Source organism: Petromyzon marinus, chromosome 80 (assembly GCF_048934315.1).
Source record: "Petromyzon marinus isolate PM22_M1 ecotype Great Lakes invasive population chromosome 80, UKy_Petmar_22M1.pri1.0, whole genome shotgun sequence".
Lineage (NCBI taxonomy): Eukaryota > Metazoa > Chordata > Hyperoartia > Petromyzontiformes > Petromyzontidae > Petromyzon > Petromyzon marinus.
Genome location: NC_133746.1, coordinates 11,147,971 through 11,172,464, shown reverse-complemented (window position 1 = coordinate 11,172,464; position 24,494 = coordinate 11,147,971). Strand labels below are relative to the sequence as shown.

General features: G+C 52.9%; 1 protein-coding gene across 1 annotated transcript in view; it reads left to right on the top strand.

Moving 5' to 3' along the window:
- The window catches only part of PTGR1 (prostaglandin reductase 1), a 43,893-nt gene that overhangs the window by 8,443 nt on the left and 10,956 nt on the right, over positions 1 to 24,494 (top strand). The window contains exons 2-9 of the mRNA XM_032981382.2: positions 1,553 to 1,721; positions 6,524 to 6,569; positions 11,783 to 11,842; positions 13,789 to 13,956; positions 16,004 to 16,121; positions 16,869 to 17,024; positions 22,626 to 22,731; positions 24,264 to 24,382. Coding sequence (XP_032837273.1) covers positions 1,616 to 1,721; positions 6,524 to 6,569; positions 11,783 to 11,842; positions 13,789 to 13,956; positions 16,004 to 16,121; positions 16,869 to 17,024; positions 22,626 to 22,731; positions 24,264 to 24,382 — 879 coding nt within the window. The 5' untranslated portion in view covers positions 1,553 to 1,615. The remainder of the gene's footprint in view (positions 1 to 1,552; positions 1,722 to 6,523; positions 6,570 to 11,782; positions 11,843 to 13,788; positions 13,957 to 16,003; positions 16,122 to 16,868; positions 17,025 to 22,625; positions 22,732 to 24,263; positions 24,383 to 24,494) is intronic.

Below are 24,494 nucleotides of genomic sequence, written 5' to 3'. Positions count from 1 at the left end.
CTCACGTACCACTCACGCGTACCACTCACATGTACCACTCACGTGTACCACTCACGCGTACCACTCACGTGTACCACTCACGCGTACCACTCACGTGTACCACTCACGCGTGTCGCTCGCGTACCACTCATGCGTGTCACTCACGCGTGTCACTCACACGTCACTCACACGTCACTCACGTACCACTCACGCGTACCACTCACGCGTACCACTCACGTACCACTCACGTACCACTCACGTGTGTCACTCACGCGTACCACTCACGCGTGTCACTCACGCGTACCACTCACGCGTACCACTCACGTGTGTCACTCACACGTCACTCACGTACCACTCACGCGTGTCGCTCGCGTACCACTCACGCGTGTCACTCACGCGTGTCGCTCGCGTACCACTCACGCGTACCACTCACGTGTGTCACTCACACGTCACTCACGCGTACCACTCACGCGTACCACTCACGCGTACCACTCACACGTCACTCACGCGTACCACTCACACGTCACTCACACGTCACTCACGCGTCGCTCACGCGCGTCACTCACGCGCGTCACTCACACGTCACTCACACGTCACTCACGTACCACTCGCACGTCACTCACACGTCACTCACGTACCACTCACGCGTACCACTCGCACGTCACTCACACGTCATTCACACGTCACTCACGTACCACTCACACGTCACTCACACGTCACTCACGCGCGTCGCTCACGCGTCACTCACACGTCGCTCACGCGTCACTCACACGTCACTCACGCGTCACTCACACGTCACTCGCACGCCGGTGAACTAGCAGCACGTGTCTTCTTCGAACGCTCTCCATACCGACGTGAACGGCACCGTCCTTTTCACCTCCTCGCGTGCTCGGTCGTCGGCATGGCGAGCGCGACAACAACTACCACCACCACCACCACGTGACCATTGTTCGTGTGGTGTTGCGTGTGGCGTGCATTTTTTTAATTATTGCGTTTTTGTGTGGCTGGAGACTTTGGTCCGTTTCGAAATTGCCTTGGAGTGTTGTTGCTGCTGGCGGCAGTAAAAGTGGTTTAAGAGTCAAAGTCTCTCTCACTCTGTCTCTCTCTCTCTCTGGCCCTCTGTGTGTGTGTATTTTTATTTATTTATTTTAATATTGTATTTTATAGCTATTTTATGTGTTCGATGTTTGTTCAGTTTCATGTACTTTAGCCCCTTTGGTGTTGGTTAGACTTTGAACCCTTTATTATAGTAAGACTTATTCTTAGTTTTTTTCGGTAAAGTCACGTTGAAGAGAAACAACAAAATAATAAAATATATAAAAAAAACAATTTTATTATTTTGTTGTTTCTCTTCAACGTGACTTTACCGAAAAAACTAAGAATATGAATTACTGCAGTCACGAAAGCTTTAAATCAAAATAGTAAGACTTGTTTACCACTTATTTAAGATTTTAGATTTTATAATATGTTCAATGCGTGTGCCATCCTGCCAAAGTAAGTTCCGTGTCCCTGTGAACTTTAATGTCGGATGAAACCCTTTCTGATTCCGTGATCATCGTTATCTCCATACCAGAGAGAGGCGGAGTGCCTCCGGTTTTCGCTCCCCACGCTCTGCCCACAAGCTGCCCCGTCCAAGATGGTTCTGGCCAAGGTGTGGAAACTGAAGAGTCACTTTGTGGGGTTCCCAAAGTCCAGCGACTTCCTGCTGGAGGAGGAGGAACTCCCCGCCATCAAGGATGGAGGTGGGGTTCAAATCTCTCTCTCTCTCTCCCCAAATGTATATCTTTCTCTCTCTCTTGCCAAAAATCCTCTCTGTCTCTTTCTCTAAATATGTATATACACAGGTAGTCCCCGACTTACGATATTTCGTTGGTACGATGGCGATAGCGATGCGACAAAATTGTTAAGCATTTTTTTTAATTTCGCGGCGGCAGGCAAACGCATCAGCGTACCACGATGTAAGATTGCCGTAACTTTGTCATCGCCATCCTCCCCTTCCGACAGCTAAGTTTTAACGTGGCCATCGACAACCTACACATCGTTCAAGTTATGCAGACGACGGACAGAATCTTGGCGAGCAACAGCAGAACTGTGATACGTTAAGATACGTTCAACGCCCGTGTGATGCGTAGCTTTAGCGATTTGATTTTAGGGTTGCCACGGTACGATTCGTACGTTCAATGCATGTTAAAAGTTTTTTTTTTATATATATAGCGGATATAGGATTGTTTCCTGAAAAAGCTTTCTATGAAATTGCAGTTCGTATAGGTAGGCTAAGAATTTACCTTGTTTTTTTTACTTTAAATTTGACTCTGCAATACAGTATTGTAATTGATTAATACATACAGTACGGTGCCGTGAATGGCTCTGTTTTGCTAAATTATCACCATTCTCTAAGACTCCTGGGTAGGGCTAGGCCATTTTCGTCTTACGATATTTTCGACTAAGGATGGGGGTCGTCGGAACGCATCTACATCGTAAGTCGGAGACGACCCTGTATCTCTAGATCTCTATCTATCACGCTCTCTCTCTCTCTCTGATGTGCAAACTCCATGCCCCTTCGTCAAAGGTGACATTGACCCCCTGATCTTGCCGGATCGGTGCCGAGTCTCCCTTCTACTCCGTGGGTGGGAGCCGTACCCCCGGCGCTAGAAGGTGGTACAGCAGCAGAGCGTGGACTAATCTCCATCTGTTCCATCTCGCTGCCTTCTAGCCGTGCGTGGACTAACCTCCATCTGTTCCATCTCGCTCCCTTCTAGCCGTGGGTGGACTAACCTCCATCTGTTCCAGCTCACTCCCTTCTAGCCGTGTGTGGACTAATCTCCATCTGTTCCAGCTCACTCCCTTCTAGCCGTGCGTGGACTAATCTCCATCTGTTCCATCTCACTCCCTTCCACCCCGTGTGTGGACTAATCTCCATCTGTTCCATCTCACTCCCTTCTAGCCGTGTGTGGACTAATTTCCATCTGTTCCATCTCGCTCCCTTCTAGCTGTGGGTGGACTAATCTCCATCTGTTCCATCTCACTCCCTTCTACACCGTGTGTGGACTAATCTCCATCTGTTCCATCTCGCTCCCTTCTACCTGTGGGTGGACTAATATCCATCTGTTCTATCTCGCTCCCTTCTAGCTGTGGGTGGACTAATCTCCATCTGTTCTAGCTCACTCCCTTCTAGCCGTGTGTGGACTAATCTCCATCTGTTCCATCTGACTCCCTTCTAGCCGTGTGTGGACTAATCTCCATCTGTTCCATCTCGCTCCCTTCTAGCCATGAGTGGACTAATCTCCATCTGTTCCATCTCACTCCCTTCTAGCCGTGTGTGGACTAATCTCCATCTGTTCCATCTCACTCCCTTCTAGCCGCGTGTGGACTAATTTCCATCTGTTCCATCTCGCTCCCTTCTAGCTGTGTGTGAACTAATCTCCATCTGTTCCATCTCGCTCCCTTCTACCTGTGGGTGGACTAATCTCCATCTGTTCCATCTCGCTCCCTTCTACCTGTGGGTGGACTAATCTCCATCTGTTCCATCTCACTCCCTTCTACCCCGTGGGTGGACTAATCTCCATCTGTTCCATCTCGCTCCCTTCTACCTGTGGGTGGACTAATCTCCATCTGTTCCATCTCACTCCCTTCTACCCCGTGGGTGGACTAATCTCCATCTGTTCCATCTCGCTGCCTTCTACCCTGTGTGTGGACTAATCTCTATCTGTTCCATCTCGCTCCCTTCTACCCTGTGTGTGGACTAATCTCCATCTGTTCTCTCTCGCTCCCTTCTAGCTGTGAGTGGACTAATCTCCATCTGTTCCATCTCGCTCCCTTCTACACAGTGTGTGGACTAATCTCCATCTGTTCCATCTCGCTCCCTTCTACCGCGTGGGTGGACTAATCTCCATCTGTTCCATCTCACTCCCTTATAGCCGTGTGTGGACTAATCTCCATCTGTTCCATCTCACTCCCTTCTAGCCGTGTATGGACTAATCTCCATCTGTTCCATCTCACTCCCTTATAGCCGTGTGTGGACTAATCTCCATCTGTTCCATCTCACTCCCTTCTAGCCGTGTGTGGACTAATCTCCATCTGTTCCATCTCACTCCCTTCTAGCCGTGTGTGGACTAATTTCCATCTGTTCCATCTCGCTCCCTTCCACCCCGTGTGTGGACTAATCTCCATCTGTTCCATCTCACTCCCTTCTAGCCGTGTGTGGACTAATTTCCATCTGTTCCATCTCGCTCCCTTCTAGCTGTGCGTGAACTAATCTCCATCTGTTCCATCTCACTCCCTTCCACCCCGTGGGTGGACTAATCTCCATCTGTTCCATCTCGCTCCCTTCTACCTGTGGGTGGACTAATCTCCATCTGTTCCATCTCACTCCCTTCTACCCCGTGGGTGGCCTAATCTCCATCTGTTCCATCTCACTCCCTTCTACCCCGTGGGTGGCCTAATCTCCATCTGTTCCATCTCACTCCCTTCTACCCCGTGGGTGGACTAATCTCCATCTGTTCTATCTCGCTCCCTTCTAGCTGTGGGTGGACTAATCTCCATCTGTTCCATCTCGCTCCCTTCTACCTGTGGGTGGACTAATCTCCATCTGTTCCATCTCACTCCCTTCTACCCCGTGTGTGGACTAATCTCCATCTGTTCCATCTCGCTCTCTTCTACCCTGTGTGTGGACTAATCTCCATCTGTTCCATCTCACTCCCTTCTAGCCGTGTGTGGACTAATCTCCATCTGTTCCATCTCACTCCCTTCTAGCCGTGTGTGGACTAATCTCCATCTGTTCCATCTCGCTCCCTTCTAGCCATGAGTGGACTAATCTCCATCTGTTCTATCTCGCTCCCTTCTAGCTGTGGGTGGACTAATCTCCATCTGTTCCATCTCGCTCCCTTCTACCTGTGGGTGGACTAATCTCCATCTGTTCCATCTCGCTCCCTTCTACCTGTGGGTGGACTAATCTCCATCTGTTCCATCTCGCTCCCTTCTACCCCGTGTGTGGACTAATCTCCATCTGTTTCATCTCGCTCCCTTCTTACCCCGTGGGTGGACTAATCTCCATCTGTTCCATCTCGCTCCCTTCTACCCCGTGGGTGGACTAATCTCCATCTGTTCCATCTCACTCCCTTCTACCCCGTGTGTGGACTAATCTCCATCTGTTCCATCTCACTCCCTTCTACACAGTGTGTGGACTAATCTCCATCTGTTCCATCTCGCTCCCTTCTACCCCGTGTGTGGACTAATCTCCATCTGTTCCATCTCGCTCCCTTCTACCCCGCGAGTGGACTAATCTCCATCTGTTCCATCTCGCTCCCTTCTAGCCGTGAGTGGACTAATCTCCATCTGTTCCATCTCACTCCCTTCTAGCCGTGTGTGGACTAATCTCCATCTGTTCCATCTCACTCCCTTCTAGCCGTGTGTGGACTAATTTCCATCTGTTCTATCTCACTCCCTTCTACCCCGTGGGTGGACTAATCTCCATCTGTTCCATCTCGCTCCCTTCAACCTGTGGGTGGACTAATCTCCATCTGTTCCATCTCGCTCCCTTCAACCTGTGGGTGGACTAATCTCCATCTGTTCCATCTCGCTCCCTTCTAGCTGTGAGTGGACTAATCTCCATCTGTTCCATCTCGCTCCCTTCTACCCCGTGTGTGGACTAATCTCCATCTGTTCCATCTCGCTCCCTTCTACCCCGTGTGTGGACTAATCTCCATCTGTTCCATCTCGCTCCCTTCTACCCCATGTGTTGACTAATCTCCATCTGTTCCATCTCGCTCCCTTCTAGCTGTGAGTTGACTAATCTCCATCTGTTCCATCTCATTCCCTTCTACCCCGTGTGTGGACTAATCTCCATCTGTTCCATCTCGCTCCCTTCTACCACGTGTGTTGACTAATCTCCATCTGTTCCATCTCGCTCCCTTCTACACAGTGTGTGGACTAATCTCCATCTGTTCCATCTCGCTCCCTTCTACCCCGTGTGTGGACTAATCTCCATCTGTTCCACCCCCTGGCTCTGCCAGCGAACGGCAAAGTGCAGCATTCGACTTGCATGGCCTCAATAAATGAATAAATACTAAAATACCTTCTCTGGTTCTCTCGGCAAAGTCACCACCACGTAGAATGAGAATAAAACAATAAGGTAAAACGATAACATTCGCACGACGTTTCGGCCAAGACACAAGCGGCCTTCTTCAAGGGGGAAAGGCACAAAACCTCCTGTCGGGACGACAGAGCTTCAATGAACGCCGCCAAGATTCGCAGCGTCTTTTGAGCTGGTCGAGAGAGAGACGTTGCGAATCTTGGCGGCGTTCATCGAAGCTCTGTCGTCCCGACAAGAGGTTTGTTCCTTTCTCCGCTGAAGAAGGCCGCTTGCGTTGTGGCCGAAACGTCGTGAGAATTTTATCGTGTTCCATTTTATTATTTTGTTCTCATCCTACGCGGTGGTGACTTTGCCGAGAGAACCAAAGAAGATGAATCGTTGCGGTCACGAAAGCTTTAAATCGAAAAATACTCTGAATTGGCCGCGTTTTTCCTTTGTCTTGGTGTTCCGCAGAATTGCTGCTGGAGGCGGAGTTTCTAAGCGTGGATCCGTACATGAGGTTAGTGTCTTCACCCCCACCACCACCACCCCCTCACTCCTGCGTGTGGCTGAAGTTGCGCGGTTCAGAAGTCTGAGCGATTTCAGCTGCCCTACCACACAGGTTGGACCATCCAGCAGTGGATTGAGAAAGTGCTGTGAATTGCTGTTGACTTGTTTAGCGATCTCGAGACCCGCAGACGCACCAACGACGGTGCTTGTGCCAGACTGTGTGCACTTTGAGGCCTCAACAGACTCGCCAGACACAGAGACCCACAGACTCGCCACACAGAGACCCACAGACTCGCCACACAGAGACCCACAGACTCGCCAGACACAGAGACCCACAGACTCATCACACAGAGACCCACAGACTCATCACGCAGAGATCCACAGAGAGACCCACAGACTCACCACACAGAGACCCACAGACTCATCACATAGAGACCCACAGACTCATCACATAGAGACCCACAGACTCGTAGAGACCCACAGACTCACCACATAGAGACCCACAGACTCATCACAGAGACCCACAGACTCATCACATAGAGACCCACAGACTCACCACATAGAGACACACAGACTCACCACACAGAGACCCACAGACTCATCACACAGAGACCCACAGACTCATCACACAGAGACCCACAGACTCATCACACAGAGACACACAGACTCGTCACACAGAGACACACAGACTCGTCACACAGAGACCCACAGACTCGCCACACAGAGACCCACAGACTCACCACACAGAGACCCACAGACTCACCACACAGAGACCCACAGACTCACCACACAGAGACCCACAAACTCATCACATAGAGACACACAGACTCATCACACAGAGACCCATAGACTCGTCACACAGAGACCCACAGACTCATCACATAGAGACCCACAGACTCATCACACAGAGACCCACAGACTCATCACACAGATACCCACAGACTCATCACACAGAGACCCACAGACTCACCACATAGAGACCCACAGACTCATCACACAGACACCCACAAACTCATCACACAGAGACCCACAGACTCATCACGCAGAGACCCACAGACTCATCACACAGAGACCCACAGACTCATCACATAGAAACCCACAGACTCGTCACAGACAGACCCACAAACTCGTCACACAGAGACCCACAGACTCATCACGCAGAGACCCACAGACTCATCACACAGAGACCCACAGACTCATCACATAGAGACCCACAGACTCGTCACAGACAGACCCACAAACTTGTCACACAGAGACCCACAGACTCATCACATAGAGACCCACAGACTCACCACACAGAGACCCACAGACTCATCACGCAGAGACCCACAGACTCATTACACAGAGACCCACAGACTCGCCACACAGAGACCCACAGACTCGTCACACAGAGACCCACAGACTCATCACATAGAGACCCACAGACTCGTAGAGACCCACAGACTCACCACATAGAGACCCACAGACTCATCACAGAGACCCACAGACTCATCACATAGAGACCCACAGACTCACCACATAGAGACACACAGACTCACCACACAGAGACCCACAGACTCATCACACAGAGACCCACAGACTCATCACACAGAGACCCACAGACTCATCACACAGAGACACACAGACTCGTCACACAGAGACACACAGACTCGTCACACAGAGACCCACCGACTCGCCACACAGAGACCCACAGACTCACCACACAGAGACCCACAGACTCACCACACAGAGACCCACAGACTCACCACACAGAGACCCACAGACTCACCACACAGAGACCCACAAACTCATCACATAGAGACACACAGACTCATCACACAGAGACCCATAGACTCGTCACACAGAGACCCACAGACTCATCACATAGAGACCCACAGACTCATCACACAGAGACCCACAGACTCATCACACAGATACCCACAGACTCATCACACAGAGACCCACAGACTCACCACATAGAGACCCACAGACTCATCACACAGACACCCACAAACTCATCACACAGAGACCCACAGACTCATCACGCAGAGACCCACAGACTCATCACACAGAGACCCACAGACTCATCACATAGAAACCCACAGACTCGTCACAGACAGACCCACAGACTCATCACACAGAGACCCACAGACTCATCACGCAGAGACCCACAGACTCATCACACAGAGACCCACAGACTCATCACATAGAGACCCACAGACTCGTCACAGACAGACCCACAAACTTGTCACACAGAGACCCACAGACTCATCACATAGAGACCCACAGACTCACCACACAGAGACCCACAGACTCATCACGCAGAGACCCACAGACTCATCACACAGAGACCCACAGACTCATCACATAGAAACCCACAGACTCGTCACAGACAGACCCACAAACTCGTCACACAGAGACCCACAGACTCATCACGCAGAGACCCACAGACTCATCACACAGAGACCCACAGACTCATCACATAGAGACCCACAGACTCGTCACAGACAGACCCACAAACTTGTCACACAGAGACCCACAGACTCATCACATAGAGACCCACAGACTCACCACACAGAGACCCACAGACTCATCACGCAGAGACCCACAGACTCATTACACAGAGACCCACAGACTCGCCACACAGAGACCCACAGACTCGTCACACAGAGACCCACAGACTCATCACATAGAGACCCACAGACTCGTAGAGACCCACAGACTCACCACATAGAGACCCACAGACTCATCACAGAGACCCACAGACTCATCACATAGAGACCCACAGACTCACCACATAGAGACACACAGACTCACCACACAGAGACCCACAGACTCATCACACAGAGACCCACAGACTCATCACACAGAGACCCACAGACTCATCACACAGAGACACACAGACTCGTCACACAGAGACACACAGACTCGTCACACAGAGACCCACCGACTCGCCACACAGAGACCCACAGACTCACCACACAGAGACCCACAGACTCACCACACAGAGACCCACAGACTCACCACACAGAGACCCACAGACTCACCACACAGAGACCCACAAACTCATCACATAGAGACACACAGACTCATCACACAGAGACCCATAGACTCGTCACACAGAGACCCACAGACTCATCACATAGAGACCCACAGACTCATCACACAGAGACCCACAGACTCATCACACAGATACCCACAGACTCATCACACAGAGACCCACAGACTCACCACATAGAGACCCACAGACTCATCACACAGACACCCACAAACTCATCACACAGAGACCCACAGACTCATCACGCAGAGACCCACAGACTCATCACACAGAGACCCACAGACTCATCACATAGAAACCCACAGACTCGTCAGACAGACCCACAGACTCATCACACAGAGACCCACAGACTCATCACACAGATACCCACAGACTCATCACACACAGACCCACAGACTCACCACATAGAGACCCACAGACTCATCACACAGACACCCACAAACTCATCACACAGAGACCCACAGACTCATCACGCAGAGACCCACAGACTCATCACACAGAGACCCACAGACTCATCACATAGAAACCCACAGACTCGTCACAGACAGACCCACAAACTCGTCACACAGAGACCCACAGACTCATCACGCAGAGACCCACAGACTCATCACACAGAGACCCACAGACTCATCACATAGAGACCCACAGACTCGTCACAGACAGACCCACAAACTTGTCACACAGAGACCCACAGACTCATCACATAGAGACCCACAGACTCACCACACAGAGACCCACAGACTCATCATGCAGAGACCCACAGACTCATTACACAGAGACCCACAGACTCGCCACACAGAGACCCACAGACTCGTCACACAGAGACCCACAGACTCATCACACAGAGACCCACAGACTCATCACATAGAGACCCACAGACTCGTCACAGAGAGACCCACAGACTCACCACACAGAGACCCACAGACTCGTCACACAGAGGCCCACAGACTCGTCACACAGAGGCCCACAGACTCGTCACACAGAGACCCACAGACTCACCACACAGAGACCCACAGACTCGCCACACAGAGACCCACAGACTCACCACACAGAGACCCACAGACTCGTCACACAGAGACCCACAGACTCGTCACACAGAGACCCACAGACTCACCACACAGAGACCCACAGACTCGTCGTGGAAGATACCCACAGACTTGTCACACAGAAGGTGCATATCGGATCAATTGCTTATGCAGCAAGTGGTTTTTATACTGGGCGGATGGGACGTCGCATAAGCGTAAGACTAAAAGAACACCAAAGGAACATTGAATTATCCCAAACGCAGCTGTCAGCAGTGGCAGAACATGCTTGCCAACAAGGGGCATTCAATTGATGTTGATACCGTTGAAGTGTTACGCAGAACGAATTATCACCGGCCAAGATTAGTTTAGAGAATCGATTTGAAATTGAGAGGAATTCAAATGATTGCAGTCGCTTCGATAGCTACGGACTCGGTGCAGCCTGGAAGCGGATTATTAAGCAGTACACAAACGTACATTGCAATGACTTGCAGGTGAGTCGCATGCCAAGTGGCGGATTACTGAACTCTTACATAATTAAATCTTGATTTGAAGCTATTGCATAATTGCATACACCTTGACCCAACCCAACCCACCCCATCCCCCCGCCTCTGATCTCGAACCCTGATGGTGTCCCAACAACGATGACATCCCGTGCTGCACCCTTTTAAGACCGCAAGCAGGTGGATGACTTTCGCTCTCGTGGGGAAATTCGCCCCGAAGCTGCTAGATGCCGTTTGCCAGCGAAACGTCACCGGCAGTCAAATTGTAAATGTTGCGGATCCGCTGTTCAGCACACCGGTGGGTTAAAGTAGTGAACTCTTTTGCTGCTGCTGCTGCTGCTGCTGCTGCTACTGATTTGGCCGTGTCGGGTGATTGGAGGGTCGCAACACATTCGTAAATAACGCGATTTAAACCCCCCCCCCCCGCGCGCCCCCCATTCCCCCGAAAAAAAAAAAAACCTTTATCGTGACTCAACAACGCACCTCCGATTTTTTTTAAAAAAAATTTTTTTTATAATTTTGCTGCACGGTTGGCTACGTACGTTTCTACTGAAGCCCACGATTCACGTTGCGACCGCCCCTCCATCGGCGAGGGCCATTCGCTAGCGAGGGTCCGCTGTCAAGCCTACACGGAGGGACCTCTGTGTCCTTTTTTGTGCAGACCCTACAGCGTGATGAATATGAAGGAGGGGGACGTGATGATCGGCTCGCAAGTCGCCAAGTACCGTACCAGCGCTCTCATCAACAACAACAACAACATCGTCAACAACATCGACAACAACAACAACGTCACTTTACCCGCCGACCCCTTACGAAGTCACTGCCTTTCCAGGCCAATTCGGACCCTTGTTGGGGCTCCCCCCTCGCCCCTTTTGATAAATCTCAACGTTCGCATTGTACACCGCCCCTATACACCACACTCACATATCTGTCAGCGCCTTATCAATGCCTACCTTATTGCGGTCGAATTCCGACCTTATTGGGTCACCCCGTGCCCCCCCCTATAAATCTCAACGTTTGCACTATAAATCTACACTATAGACTACACTCTAAATCTACACTATAGACTACACTATAAATCTACACTATACACTACACTCTAAATCTACACTATACTCTACACTCTAAATCTACACTATAGACTACACTCTAAATCTACACTATACACTAGACTACACTATACACTACACTATACACTAGACTACACTATAAATCTACACTATACACTATACACTACACTCTAAATCTACACTATACACTACACTCTAAATCTACACTATACACTACACTCTAAATCTACACTATACACTAGACTACACTCTAAATCTACACTATACACTACACTCTAAATCTACACTATACACTACACTCTAAATCTACACTATACACTACACACTAAATCTACACTATACACTACACTCTAAATCTACACTATACACTATAAATCTACACTATAGACTACACTCTAAATCTACACTATACACTATACACTACACTCTAAATCTACACTATACACTACACTCTAAATCTACACTATACACTACACTATACACTACACTATAGACTACACTCTAAATCTACACTATACTCTACACTCTAAATCTACACTATACACTACACTCTAAATCTACACTATACACTACACTCTAAATCTACACTATACACTACACTATAAATCTACACTATACACTACACTCTACATCTACACTATACACTACACTCTAAATCTACACTATACACTACACTCTAAATCTACACTATACACTACACTCTAAATCTACACTATACACTACACTATAAATCTACACTATACACTACACTCTAAATCTACACTATACACTACACACTACACTATAAATCTACACTATACACTACACTCTACATCTACACTATACACTACACTCTAAATCTACACTATACACTACACTATACACTACACTATACACTACACTATACACTACACTATACACTACACTCTAAATCTACACTATAGACTACACTCTAAATCTACACTATACACTACACTCTAAATCTACACTATACACTACACTCTAAATCTACACTATACACTACACTCTAAATCTACACTATACACTACACTATACTCTACACTCTAAATCTACACTATACACTATACACTACACTATACACTACACTCTAAATCTACACTATACACTACACTAAATCTACACTATACACTACACTCTAAATCTACACTATACACTATAGACTACACTCTAAATCTACACTATACACTACACTCTAAATCTACACTATATACTACACTCTAAATCTACACTATACACTATACACTACACTCTAAATCTACACTATACACTACACTCTAAATCTACACTATACACTACACTCTAAATCTACACTATACACTACACTATACACTACACTCTAAATCTACATTATACACTACACTCTAAATCTACTCTATACACTACACTCTAAATCTACACTATACACTACACTCTAAATCTATACTATACACTATAAATCTACACTATAGACTACACTCTAAATCTACACTATACACTACACTCTAAATCTACACTATACACTATACACTACACTATACACTACACTATACACTACTATACCACTACATAGAGAGGCTGCCTGGCTGACCTCTGCCCCCCACCCCACCACGTGGTGCAGGGTGGTAGAGAGCAAGGTGGCGGAGTTCCACGTCGGCTCATTCGTGGTGAGCCACGCGGGCTGGCGGAGCCACTCCATCTCCACGGGGGACAGCCTGCAGGCCCTCCCGTCCACGTGGCCCACCGAGCTGCCTCGCTCACTCGCCCTCGGGGTGCTCGGCATGCCCGGGTAACCGGCGTCAAACGCCCGCCCGCTCGCTCGCTCGCTCGCTCAGTCGTTCGGTCGCTCGCTCGCTGACTCGTTCGGTCGGTCGCTCGCTCGCTCGCTGACTCGTTCGGTCACTCACTGACTCGTTCGGTCGCTCGCTGACTCGTTCGGTTGCTCACTGACTCGTTCGGTCGCTCACTGACTCGTTCGGTCGGTCGCTCGCTCGCTCGCTCACTGACTCGTTCGGTCACTCACTGACTCGTTCTGTCGGTCGCTCGCTCGCTCACTGACTCGTTCGGTCGCTCACTGACTCGTTCGGTCGCTCACTAACTCGTTCGCTCGCTCACTGACTCGTTCGGTCGCTCACTGACTCGTTCGGTCGCTCACTGACTCGTTCGGTCGGTCGCTCGCTCGCTCACTGACTCGTTCGGTCGCTCACTGACTCGTTCTGTCGCTCACTGACTCGTTCGGTCGCTCACTGACTCGTTCGGTCACTCACTGACTCGTTCGGTCGCTCACTGACTCGTTCTGTCACTCGCTCGCTCACTGACTCGTTCGGTTGCTCACTGACTCACTAGTTCGCTTGATCGCTAGCTCGCTCGCTCGCTCAGTCGTTTGCAGGCTCACTCGCTCACGAGTTGGTTCGCTCACTAGCTCACTTACTCACTAGCTCACTCACTCACTAGCTCACTCACTCACTAGCTCACTCACTCACTAGCTCACTCACTGGCTCACTCACGAGTTGGTTCGCTCACTAGTTGGTTCGCTCACTAGCTCACTAGCTCACTCACTAGTTGGCTCACTTGCTCACTAGTTGGCTCACTCACTAGCTCACTCACTCGCTAGTTGGTTTGCTCACTGGCTCACTCACTAGTTGGCTCACTCACTCACTAGCTCACTCACTCACTTACTAGCTCACTCACTCACTAGTTGGTTCACTCACTCACTAGCTCACTCACTCACTAGTTGGCTCGCCAGCTCACTCGCTTGCCGAACGAAGAGCCTTTCACACTTTCCGGCAGTAGCGCGGGAGAGGCATTCGTAAGCTCTCCAAACGCCATGTGCAGACGCCGCTGCATTAATAGCCCTGGTCAAGAGGTTCCAAACGGAAGCTTACGTTGTAGTGAACATCGCCACTGGAGAGACAAAGGCGGCTAGGCGTGGTGGTGGTGGTGGTGCTGTCCCCCAACTGCCTGTCACCGATTCCTCGCTAAAGTCGCGTGAATGGTGGGGAGGTGGGGAGGTGGGGGGTGACGTGACTTTGCCCGAAACGCCCCTTGAAAGAATCCGAATTCCCGCGTTGGCGAAAGCTTCGAGTGAAGTTTTTTTGGTCGTGTAAAGAGGCTACACGACGGGCCACCTGCACCACCAAAAAGCGCAAGGCTGCGTCGAAGAGCGAACCAATTCCGTCGTCTTAAAGCTTTCGTGACTGCAAGGATTCATCTTCTTTGGTTCTTTCGGTAAAGTCACCACCACCACCACGTAGAATGAGAATAAAATAATAAATTGATAAAATAAAATAACACAATAATATTCTCACTCCAGCGCTGTCCTACCAGACAGTCTCGTCCCCTTCACCTGATGAAGGCCGCTTGTGTTGTGGCCGAAACGTCGCGAGAATATTATCGTGTTTTATTTTATTTTATCAATTTATTATTTTATTCTCGTTCTACGTGGTGGTGACTTTACCGAAAGAACCAAAGAAAACGTTCATTGAAGCTCTGTCGTCCCGACAGGTCCGTTCCTTTCACCTGATGAAGGCCGCTTGTGTTGTGGCCGAAACGTCGCGAGAATATTATCGTGTTTTATTTTATCTTATCAATTTATTATTTCATTCTCATTCTACGTGGTGGTGGTGGTGGTGGTGGCGGTGACTTTACCGAAAGAACCAAAGAAGACAATGGTGGAGGGGCTACTGGCGCGTTCACAAATAACGCGATCGAAGCCCGAGGTTCCTTTTGTTACGTCGCGAAAGCTTGCTTACGCGTGCGTTAAACAGACTTGGGGTGTGGGTGGATGGATGGATGGAGTTGATCTTCGTCTTGTTGATGTTGGTGGCCCCTCGCAGGCTGACTGCCTACTTCGGCCTGCTCGAGATCTGCGGTCCGGCACGTGGCGAGACGCTACTTGTGAACGCGGCGGCAGGGGCCGTGGGGATGCTGGTGGGGCAGATTGGCAAGATCAAGGTGAGCCTGCGAACTATCCCGCTCGTCTGTCACCACCACCACCACCACCACGCGCGCGTTGGTCACCACACACCCACACGTCTCGCTCACACACACCCACACGTCTCTCACACACACCCACACGTCTCTCACCACACCCTCACGTCGCTCACACACCCTCACGTCTCTCTCACACACCCACACGTCTCTGTCACACACCCCACGTCTCTCACACACCCACACGTCTCTCACACCCCCCACATCCCTCACCCCCCCACGTCTCTCACCCCCACACGTCTCTCACCCCCCCCACGTCTCTCACCCCCCACGTCTCTCACCCCCACACGTCTCACCCCCCCACGTCTCTCACCCCCCACGTCTCACACCGCCCCACGTCTCTCACCCCCCCACGTCTCACCCCCCCACGTCTCTCACCCCCCACGTCTCACCCACACGTCTCTCACCCCCCCACGTCTCACCCACACGTCTCTCACCCCCCCCACGTCTCTCACCCCCCCACGTCTCACCCACACGTCTCTCACCCCCCCACGTCTCTCACCCCCACGTCTCTCACCCACACGTCTCTCACCCCCCCACGTCTCCCTCCTCCATGTGTCTCCCCGTGTCCGTGTCCCTCTAACATCTCCCTCTGCGTCCACACATCAACCCCCCCGCCCCCCGTGTCTCCTCCCCCCCCCCCACGTGTCCCCCCCCCCCCCCCGTGTCTCCTCCCCCCCCCCCCACGTGTCCCCCCCCCCCCCGCGTCAGGGCTGCCGAGTGGTCGGCTTTGCGGGCTCCGACCCCAAGGTGGAGCTCCTCAAGGAGCTGGGCTTTGACTCGGCGCTCAACTACCGCTCCGTCTCGTCGCTCGACGCGGCCCTCGCTCAGGCCGCCCCCGGCGGGTACGACTGCTTCTTCGACAACGTGAGTGGGGAGGGTGACCGGGGAGGGTGACCTGTGTGTGTGTGTGTGTGTCTATGTGTGTGTGTGTGTGTCTCTGTGTGTGTGTGTGTGTGTGCAGGTGTGTGTGTGTGTGTCTCTGTGTGTGTGTGTGTCTCTGTGTGTGTGTGTCTATGTGTGTCTCTGTGTGTGTGTGTGTCTCTGTGTCTCTGTGTGTGTGTGTGTGTCTCTCTGTGTGTGTGTGTCTCTGTGTGTGTGTCTCTCTGTGTGTGTGTCTGTGTCTCTGTGTGTCTGTGTCTCTGTGTGTGTGTGTGTCTCTGTGTGTGTCTCTCTGTGTGTGTGTGTCTCTGTGTGTGTGTGTCTGTGTGTGTGTGTCTGTGTGTGTGTGTGTCTCTGTGTGTGTGTGTCTCTGTATGTGTCTCTGTGTGTGTGTGTCTGTGTGTGTGTGTCTCTGTGTGTGTGTGTCTCTCTGTGTGTGTGTCTCTGTGTGTGTGTGTGTGTCTCTGTGTGTGTGTGTCTCTGTGTGTGTGTGTGTGTGTCTCTCTGCGTGTGTGTCTCCGGCAAAACAACCCCCTACCTCCTCGCGGTGCCGGACGGGCAACTCTGTCGTGGACAGTGCTGTGGGGGGAGATCCAATTTTGATTGGCTCCTCCCCTCATGGCGTATGTGTCCACCACAGGGGCTAAATGGGGGCTCTGGACGGGTGCGAGGGGCTGGTAACCCCTCCACCTTCAATTAATTACCACGAAACCACGAGTTAAACTGAAATATGTAACTAATAAGCTTGTGCCGGAGGCCCCGGGGGGCCAGGCGTCTATGACGTCTCCTGGCCAAACCACAATTGGCGGAGCCAGGAGATTGAATACCTACCCACGGGGCTACTCCAGAAACAACGAAAAGCCACTACGGATGGCCACGTGGAATGTTCGAACGCTCACTGCGGAGGAGAGGCTGCCACTCCTCTGTCGGGAGCTGGACCGGTACCGCCTGGATCTATGCAGCATTCAGGAGGTCCGGTGGACCGGCTCTGGCTCCTGCCACCATGAGGGGTGGACAGTCCTCTACTCGGGGCAGCAGACTGCCAAACAACAGGGTGTGGCTCTTCTTTTGAACAAAAGAATGAAGGGGGCTTGGGAGCGTGGCGGTGAGGTGTGGGAAGCTGTAAGCCCCAGGCTACTTTGGGCTCGCCTTCCCATCAACCGGAGGCGAGGAATGGTGGTCGTGGTTACTTATGCCCCCACCGAAGATGAACATCCGTGGAGGGATGCAGGCAAAGCCGATGAGTCAGATGCCTTCTATGACCTCCTGTCACAGGTGCTGGCTAAAGTGGCCCCTCGGAATAGAGTCATCATGTTGGGTGACTTCAATGCCCGAGTTGGTCATGATACTGGCACCTGGTCTGGAGTGATTGTAGGGCATGGGCCAGATCAGCTCAATAACAACGGTAGGAGGCTGCTAGATTTTTGTGCAGCCCATGGGCTTGTAATTACCAACACGCTGTTCCAGCATCGGCGCATCCACACAACATCATGGATGCATGCCGGGTCCAAGCAAGAACATCTGCTGGACTACATAGTGACGGACCAGCGGATGCGAGCCCATGTCCTTGACACCAGGACCTACCGTGGAGCTGATCTGCCCTCTGACCATCGACTAGTCATCTGTAAGATGCGCCTGCCATTCTTCCACTCCGGTGGTAGGTGTACACCCAGGACCCCATTCCGACCTAAAGTGGCCTGGTCTCAGTTATCTGATGAAAGTTGCAAGCGAGAATTTAATCATCGCTTGTGGCTGGGATTGGCATCGTCCCCGACTCTTCCTGATGTCGAGGATAAATGGGCGAGGTTTAGGACTGTGACTCATGCAGCTGCAATGGCTGCTTTAGGTACGCGGTCCAGACCTTCCCAGAGACCCTGGCTGACAGAGGAGGTGTTCAGGATGGTTGAGTAAAAGCGACAGGCCCACTGTCATCGGCTACAGAATCCCACGTCAGAGAATGAGGAGGCTTACCGCAGCCTTCGCTCGGAGGTTCGGAGAGCCGTGAGGCGCTGCAAGGATGGGTGGTGGTCGCGGGTTGCTGAGGAGATGGAGTCTGCCTTAGTGGCCCGTGATCTCAAATCTCTATTTAACTTCATCAAAAAAGTAACCTGCAGCGCCACACCTATTACCATCATTAGGGGAAAAAACGGTGATCCAATCTCCGACCCCGAGGAACAGGTTTGCAGATTTGCTGAGGATTTCTGTGAGGTCCTGGGGGAGGGAAAATCCCTCAGCCAGGAAAACATCGTGGCACAAAGTGAGGATGACCCTGCTGAGGCTGCGGTGCCTCAAATATTGGAAGAAGTCACCCCCTCTGAGTGGCTGGCTGAGGTGCCATCTGTTGAGGAAGTACTGAAGGCGATCCGGAGTCTGAGACCAGGAAAGGCAGCGGGCAGAGATGATCTCCCAAGCAAAATGCTGAGGGAGGGTGGCGTTTGTGCACAGACTGCCCTATATGACATCATAACAACAGTCTGGACCACTGGACGGGTTCCGCAGGATTGGAAGGATGCCCTGGTGGTCCCCCTTTTTAAGAAGGGGGACCGCACAGACTGTAACAACTACAGGGGCATCTCACTCCTCAGTGTGCCGGGAAAGGTCCTGGCAAGGATTATTCAGCATCGCCTTGCCAGGCACGCTGAGGAGAGGCTTGCGGAGCCCCAATGTGGTTTCAGGAAAGGGCGGTCCTGCACAGATGCCATATTTTCTGCCCGTCTGCTACAGCAGAGGTGTAGGGAATTCCAACAAGACCTACATCTCTGCTTTATTGACCTGGTCAAGGCCTATGATACCATCAGTAGGCCTGGGCTCTGGGTCGTTCTTCGTGCTTTTGGAGTACCTGACCCACTGCTCACGATCATTAAGGACCTTCATGATGGTGAGCGGGCCCGGGTAAACTACGTGGCCGGGAGTCAGAGCCATTCCCTGTACACCTTGGGGTGCGACAGGGATGTCCTCTGGCTCCCACATTATTTAACATCTATTTTGACCACGTAGTTCGTGAAGCCTTCAATAGCTGTACTTGGGGGAATCTCCATATGGTACAGATATAATGGGAGGCTGATCGATGCCCGGGTGCGGTCAAGGGATGGCTCCCTATTGCTCAACCACGTTATGTATGCTGATGATTTGGTAATAGCTGCTCAGTCAGAGGAGGAGTTGGAGACGCTGCTGCTGAGACTGGAGCGTGCCACTAAGATGTGGGGCCTTACCATCAGCCCCACCAAAACTAAGCACCTGCCTGTACCATCGGACACTCCACCCCCACAACTCCCAATCGGTGATGGGGCAGTTGTGGAGAGAATGGAGAGTTTCCCATACCTGGGCAGTGTGCTTATGACCGGCTCCAGTTTAACAGCAGAGGTCTCACTCCGAATCAGTCGAGCGGCAATATCTTTTCATCGGTTGCGTAACGCTGTGTGGAAGCTACCTGGTCTGTCGCTCCGCACTAAGCTTCAGGTCTTCTCGGCCACGGTCATTCCCTCCCTTGTCTACGCTTGCGAAACGTGGACCCCCCTAATGGAACATCTTCGCCGGTTAGAAACATTTAGGCTGGCCTGCCTACGATCCATCCTGGGTTTAACCAGACTGGATTGTGTGAGGAGCTCACAAATCCTTGAAAGATTCGGGCAAGGTCCCATCGGTGAGCTCCTCCGGTGGGCAAGGCTGCGATGGCTGGGTCATGTAGCCCGCATGCCCAGCCACCCCATGCCGAAACAGCTTTTGTTCGGCCGGATTGAGGGGGCTAAGCGGGCACGGCACGGGCTAGAGAAGAGATGGAGTGATGTGGTACAGGAGGACGTGGAGCTTAGTGAACTTGCCGATGACTGGTACCAGCGGTGTCAACATCGGCCTCTGTGGAGGAGGCTCGTGAAGGATGCTACTGGGCAGTTGGAGGTAGTCGCCCTCCAACAACAACGGAGGGCGGAGGAGCGACGCTCAGAACAACGAGCGGAGCGCCGGGTGGCTAAAGCACAGCAGGTTGGCACAGTAGGGGGCACAGGTGGTGCATCAGCCAGTCATCTCAGTCAGCCGACCCGTGGCACCTGGGTCTGCCCCGTGACCTCCTGCCAGCGGGCGTTCGACACTTCACGTGGCCTCAGGGTGCACATAGCCTGGCACAAGCATCGTGGTGACGTCACCGCCACTTAGTGGCGAATGGCGGTTGTTGTTGTCTCTGTGTGTGTGTGTCTCTCTTTGTGGGGAGCGATAGTGTAGCGGTTAGCGCGCTGCGCTATGAACCTGGCGACCCAGGTTCGATTCCCGCTCACGGCCAACACCAGTGACGATTATCTGAACCGGTTCCGGGCCTCCCCTAGGTCGACTCAGCCTCAAATGAGTACCTGGTGCGGTGTGTAAACATTGTCACTAGGGAGACAAAGGCGGTCGGGCGTGGTGTTCGCCACCCACCCCTTCGTGTACCGTTCCGGCCTTCATAGGTGCTCGCTAACAGCACTTGCCCCTACAGTCTGTTAAGGCTATATGGGGGATCTTTTATCTTTGTGTCTCTCTGTGTGTGTGTCTCTCTCTGTGTGTGTGTCTCTCTCTGTGTGTCTCTCTCTCTCTGTGTGTGTCTGTCTCTCTCTGTGTGTCTCTCTCTCTGTGTGTGTCTCTCTCTCTCTCTGTGTCTCTCTGTGTGTGTCTCTCTCTCTGTGTGTGTCTCTCTCTGTGTGTGTGTCTCTCTGTGTGTGTCTCTGTGTGTGTGTCTCTCTCTGCGTGTCTCCCACAGTGACTCTCCGTGTCTCCACATCTCCCACAGTGACTCTCCGTGTCTCCACATCTCCCACAGTGACTCTCCGTGTCTCCACATCTCCCACAGTGACTCTCCGTGTCTCCACATCTCCCACAGTGCATCTCCCCCCATGTCTCCGTTCATCTCCCCCCGTGTCTCCGTACATCTCCCCCCGTGTCTCTCTACATCTCCCCCCGTGTCTCCGTGCATCTCCCCCCCCCGTGTCTCCCTACATCTCCCCCCGTGTCTCTGTACATCTCCCCCCGTGTCTCCTGGTGTCTCCCCCCCGTGTCTCCGTACATCTCCCCCCGTGTCTCCGTACATCTCCCCCCCGTGTCTCCGTGCGTCTCCCCCCGTGTCTCCCTACATCTCCCCCCCGTGTCTCCGTACATCTCCCCCCCGTGTCTCCCTACATCTCCCCCCCGTGTCTCCGTGCATCCCCCCCCGTGTCTCCGTACATCTCCCCCCCGTGTCTCCGTACATCTCCCCCCCGTGTCTCCCTACATCTCCCCCCGTGTCTCCGTTCATCTCCCCCCGTGTCTCCGTACATCTCCCCACCGTGTCTCTCTACATCTCCCCCCGTGTCTCTGTGCATCTCCCCCCGTTCATCTCCCCCCCCCCGTGTCTCCCTACATCTCCGCTGTTGATGCTGACGCCGTCTCCAGCCGCGGCGTTGTCGTTATTATTTATCGTTTTTTCGTCGTCATCTTTTTGTTATTTTGAAGGCCGTCCGTCGTCAAGGTCGTGGCCGAGGCTGTGTTTTGCTGACGACTGTTGCTGACGAACTGTTGTTGTGGCTGCTGCTGCTGCTGCTGCTGTGGCTGCTGCTGCTGCTGCTGCTGTTGTGGTCCAAGGTTGGAGGGGATTTCCTCTGCGCGGCGCTGCCCCACATGAAGCACAGAGGCCGCGTCTCCGTCTGCGGAGGGATCTCCATGTACAACGACGTCACGTCGCAGAAGCGTGAGTGCACGGCCGCCCCCGGCCAATCGGAAATCGGCGCCAACCTGTCGGTTCCACCGGGTTTCGGGGACGGTCCCTCGCGTGGACCAATCGGAATAGGGTACCGCTGTGGCCGGGCGCGGGGCGGTCCCTCGCGTGGACCAATCGGAAATCGGTACCGCTGTGACCGGGCGCGGGGCGGTCCCTCGCGTGGACCAATCGGAAATCGGTACCGCTGTGACCGGGCGCGGGGCGGTCACTCGTGTGGACCAATCGGAAAACGGTACCGCTGTGGCCGGGCGCGGGGCGGTCCCTCGTGTGGACCAATCGGAAATCGGTACCGCTGTGACCGGGCGCGGGGCGGTCCCTCGTGTGGACCAATCGGTCGACTCGGCCTCCAATGAGTCCCCGGTGTAGCGGTGGTGTGTAGTAAACATCGCCACCTAGGGGAGACAAAGGCGGTCGGGCTGGCGTGGTGTCGGCCTCGCCACCCTCACCACCTCGTGTGCCACAGTTTTGCCGGCACTTGCCCCGACCAATTCCTTCTAAGGCTATACGGGGGAATCTCTGTCCCCTTTTTGTAAGGGGGAGACAAAGGCGGTCGGGCAGGTGGGCGTGGCGCTTGCCACACACCACCAACCCCCACCCCTTGAGTAATTTGAGCGAACGATTGGGGGTGGTTGAGCGAGGGTGGGGTAGGCGGGTGGATTCAAGTTCTAAAACCACTCATTCACCCACTCGCTAACGAGTGTACGTACACACAACAACAACACCAACAACAACGTCGCGCGATTCGCCTCTTAAGTGCCGGCGACGTCACCACGACGCTTGTGCCAGGCTAGGTGCGCTGTTGAGGCTGTCGCGTTTGAGCGTCGAACGCCCGCTGGCAGGAGGTCACGGGGCAGACCCAGCAGGTGCCACGGGTCGACTGACTGAGACGAGTGGCCGATGCACCAGCTGTGCGCCCCCCCTACTGCGCCAACCCGCTGTGCTTTAGCCACCCGGCGCTCCGCTCGTTGTTGTGAGCGTCTCCCCGTGTAGCCTCAGCAGGCTGTTGGGGCAAGCGCTGTTAGCGAGCAGCACCCGTGAAGGCCGGCGCTGTGGTACACGAAGGGTGGTGGGTGGCCAGCAAGCACCGCGCCCGGTCGCCTTTGTCTCCCCAGCGGCGATTGATTACTACACACACACACACCGCGCCAGGTACCCGCCTCGAGGCCGAGTCGACCTAGAGGAGGCCCAGGACCGGTGCGGATAGTCGCCACCGGTGGGCACGAGGTGGGAATCGAACTCCGGTCGCCGGGTTCGTAGCGCTAACCGCTACGCTGCCGCTCGTACACTTGCAGCAACAACAACAACGACAACAACAACGACAATGACAACAACGACCACCGCCATTCGCCACTAAGTGGCGGTGACGTCACCACTTACACGCGCGCCCATTTTGCGAAGGCGACACCCCCCCCCCCGCGTGCCCCCCGTGCCCCCCGGGGCAAGGGGCGACTGCGATCACACGGTGGAGGCCCGGCCTTCTGTGTCGCCCTTTTCGGCCCCAGTGACCTTCCCGCAGCTGACGCTCATCTTCAAGGAGCTGAAGGTGGAGGGCTTCATGGTGACGAGGTGGCAGCACCGGCGTGACGAGGGCATCGCGGCGCTCGCCGCCTGGGTGAAGGAGGTGAGAGACCCCCACCCCCACCCCCCCACCCCCCCACCCCCACCCTGCCAGTGATCCACACGAAACGAAAGAAAAATGATCCACGAGGTGACTACCACGGAGAGAGAGACGC